This window comes from Cupressus sempervirens, chromosome 3 (assembly GCF_028749045.1).
Source record: "Cupressus sempervirens isolate cs-2001-9-10 chromosome 3, ASM2874904v1, whole genome shotgun sequence".
In the NCBI taxonomy this organism is placed as follows: Eukaryota; Viridiplantae; Streptophyta; class Pinopsida; order Cupressales; family Cupressaceae; genus Cupressus; species Cupressus sempervirens.
In genome coordinates, this window is record NC_143120.1 from 734,943,379 (window position 1) to 734,947,247 (window position 3,869).

The following is a 3,869-nucleotide window of genomic DNA, read 5'->3' on the forward strand; positions in this document are numbered from 1 at the left end:
TTGGACTTTCTTCATCACTACACAAATTGACATCTTGTATCAAGAAAATAAATAATTTTTTGAATATAAAAAGCAGCAAGAGGGCGCTGACCCATCGTACAAACAAAAAACATTAGAAAATGTTAGAAATAAAAGAACCTAGTGCCAAACAACGAGAAAAAAAAACCTCAACTAAAGTCCACCTCTGTAAAAAACAAAGGTTCAAATGCGGAAAACCCACCAACCTATGGAATGGATAGATCCATCACTGCTAACTGCTAACCCATCAAAGAGTCCCAGATCTGACAAACCCAGAAGCAAGGCACCCCTGGTAGAACCATGAAAAAGAAAAAAATATGACTTCCCACATGAAAAAACAAAGAGGGCATCATCAAGGAAGATTCCCCACTGACCCAACAGGACACCAATAAGACCAGAGATCCTCCCTCCATCGAGAAACACCTCTGAGAAGCGAGCATCCCGTGGGTCAAAAAATCCCCCGAAATAAAGAAGCATGGTCCATTACTCTGCAAAAACCACTGCCATACCATGGAAGAACCAATGAGACACATGTTTGAGAAGCACCCTCCATTCGTCTGGTGTGGCATCATCAGAGCCCTCTCTCCCTCCATCGTTGGCCCACTCACTGTAAGAAAATGCAGCTTGCCTCGCAGTCATCCCCGCTCCAAGATAATAGTATTAAGGAAAGAAATAAGTTAACTGAAAAAAAAAAAAACATTTGAATTCTAAGTTGTGTTTCGAATGGGGTAACTCGTGACAATTGCTTCTTATTAGCATACAATATAGACCCCTATTGTAAGAGATACTATTCCATTCCTTGTTAATGCATCTAGTATCTAGCAGAGAGATTTATACATTTTGTTATACCATAGCAATACGAAATCATACATCTTCATCTCCATCTTTTCATGAAACAAAGACGCAAATTATGTATCAATCAAGGGAACGGAGCCGCAAGATCTAGAATTGTAGAACATTAAAGTTCGTATCATGACATGTTTCATTTGTGAGGATGTTAGTTTACCATCATAGAAATTCTCACACTCATACCTTTGGATAGCTGATTATAGCTCATTAAGCTTTGCAAGCTTTTGGAGATAACTACCAAGTAATATTGAATTGATCTAACCGTTAAAGTTTTCAAATGAATGTACATGTGATATATAAACGTGTACATCTATTACATTCGATTTGGAAATGTAGCTTGTGCTCTCTATGAGATATCTCTTTGTATAGGTTCGCGTGTTCTATATAATGCTTTTCTTCGTCCCAACTGCACTTCTTATGGGCCGAAGCATGATTTGTTGGGTACATGCCTTCAAATTCACAAAGTAGACTCTGTCTCCTTCAGGTTTCTCAAATATGATTGGCCAGATCTTACTATCTCCTATACATGACTTGGATTCCGTACTTAGATAATTTGATATTACACATTCTAGTAACACCTTAGATAGTGCCTCCACACATTCTAAGAATCTAGTTTTGCATGAGCTTTATTATAGAGCTTAAGCATGCATTCGATTGAGTAACACAATAGATGTAAAGTCCAATATAGTTAATTCTAATTTTTAAGGAACCCTATACTAGAAATATAGTGAATGCATAAAACATATTATAAAAGAAATATTTAATTGTCAAATTTATAAGCTGTATCAGAATTGAGTAAAATTCATTTGTAAATATTTATTCATTGTTTTATTATTTTAATAACATAACGAACAGAAGGCAGTTATTTGTATTATAGATATACTAACCTCGTTATTTAGAACTATTCAAAATAAGTCTAGAACCAATTTTCTTTGTTGAAACGTGTCCCATAAATAGTGCGAGAACGCGATAATGATATTGAGTACTTTTATTTGACTACAATTTTTTTTAATAAAGAAAATACAACGGCACGGAGATTAGAGCCACACTCTGGTACATTTATTCCAAGGAATGGAAAAGAAAAAGGGTGAATAATAAAGAGGGTCTCCCCACGCCTTGTTCTAGTGTTCTTTTATTTATTGAATAGATTGGATGATGCAACGAATTGAGTTGAGCATTGAGCATTGAGCATGGGAATGCTATGCGAATTGCTTCTGAATGTAAACCACGAGCTGTTGGGTGATGCGGAAGGCCTTACTGAGCACGGAATCGGGGAGAGGGTTGTTCGCGCCAAAGAGAGAATTGGCGATTGTCTGCACTCCCGGGAGCTGGCTGCTCAAAGCAGCGATGGCCACCGCATTCTCCTTCCCCACATTCTGCTGGAAATGCACGAGCGCCTTGGGGAAGACGAACACGTCTCCCTTTTCCAACGTCTTGCTGAAGAAGGTGTTGTTGGTGTCGATAAACCCTACAAAGAGCTCGCCTTCCGCTAGAAAGAGAACCTCGGTGGCTCTGGGGTGGGTGTGAGGAGGATTAATTCCACCCACTGCGTAGTCGATGCGGACCAGAGATATTCCCAACGTGTTCAGCCCCGGTATCTGCATTACGTTGGCAGGGGTCACGTTGGAGCTAACTGCATTGTCGGTGTTCCCCGCCTGCGCCAGCCCCCTGAAGAAGAAGTCCTCTGCCGATGCATCCTTGGCCTCTTTGCAAACGAATCCGTTCACCTTAACTGATCAATACAATTTGTTACTGTTTGCGGTAGTTATAATCACACCAATCATTAATAATCACATAAACGATTAATATTGCTGCACTCACCTTCGCTGTCCAGGACTGCGACGCAGAAATCTTGCAAGGGATCGGCATCCGCCGCCATCACATCTTCACTGTAACAACACATCAACAGGAAGAGTCCCAACGACAATTGCAAGCAAATCATCATTCCCTTCGCCATTTTATGCTGGAGAGTCTCCAACAGAAGAGCTCAGGATATGGATGTGTGATTGAATATTTGTGTATATTACAAGACCATTACATGCCTATTATATAGGGGAAACATGCGAGGACTAATCCTTTCCCACGTAATTGTTTAATTGTAATATACTTCCAATATCATGCAATTGTTGACCTGTTATTTACGGACTGATTCATGCTGATGGAGTAATTGCTCATTACAATTGAGGGGACCAATTCATTTTTGACGTAGTCGTTAGTTATAATATATTTGGTTAGTAGGTGGTCTTTTCGTTTGCTCGAACTGATTCGGTAGATTTGTTCTTCCCATTCCTCTCTCTTTGTGCAGGAAAGTATATTCATCAACACGGAAATGTTTTCTGCGTATCCACAAAACAGATTCAAATGCTTTAGACTTGGTCGAGTGAGTACGTAAGGGCCCGTTCGGTGAGTGGAATAGGAATACGTATTGTATTCTGGAATAAAAAGTATTCCTGTTCTCCGTTTGGTTCAGCCAATACTTGATGGGAATTCGCGGACCCGAAAATTTATGTTTTCTAAAATTTAAAAAAATGGAATAGGAATACGTATTCCAATAACACCTATTTTGGTGGAATTGCAAAATCCCATTTTTGGGCCAAAAATGGAATACGTATTCCATTTTTACCTCGTATTCCAATCCCGTTTTGGTGCATCCAAACAAGGAATTCAAATTTTTTGGAATACGTATTCCTATTCCTCTCACCAAACGGGCCCTAAGTGTTAGAAAAGTTCCAGCCCTTCCCTTATTTGTGTAGGAACCCACCAACTCTGCAGCCTTGTTCACATTTTTCTCAGCCCGCTTTACATCGTACGATCACGCGCACCGAAGTTTTCGAAATATTAACCAACAGAAGGGCCCGGCTCTATAATATTGTTTTATTAAGTTTGGGATGATGAAATTTTCTTTCTTGTTATGGATTTTTCTATCCATATTTAGTTTTAGGCGATTCATTAGGGGAAGCCACCCCTTAATTTAGAGATTCAATCTCACCACAGGTTCACCC

At 39.5% G+C, this 3,869-nt stretch overlaps 1 protein-coding gene across 1 annotated transcript; it reads right to left on the minus strand.

Annotated features, from left to right (window-relative positions):
* Positions 1-2,066: 2,066 nt before the first annotated feature.
* Positions 2,067-2,824, minus strand: LOC149568896 (putative germin-like protein 2-2). Its single transcript, XM_089816801.1, has 2 exons — positions 2,689-2,824; positions 2,067-2,599 (listed from the first exon to the last, which is right to left on the minus strand). The coding sequence occupies exons 1-2, from the start codon at positions 2,822-2,824 to the stop codon at positions 2,067-2,069; spliced, it is 669 nt and encodes a 222-aa protein (XP_089672927.1).
* Positions 2,825-3,869: the final 1,045 nt, after the last annotated feature.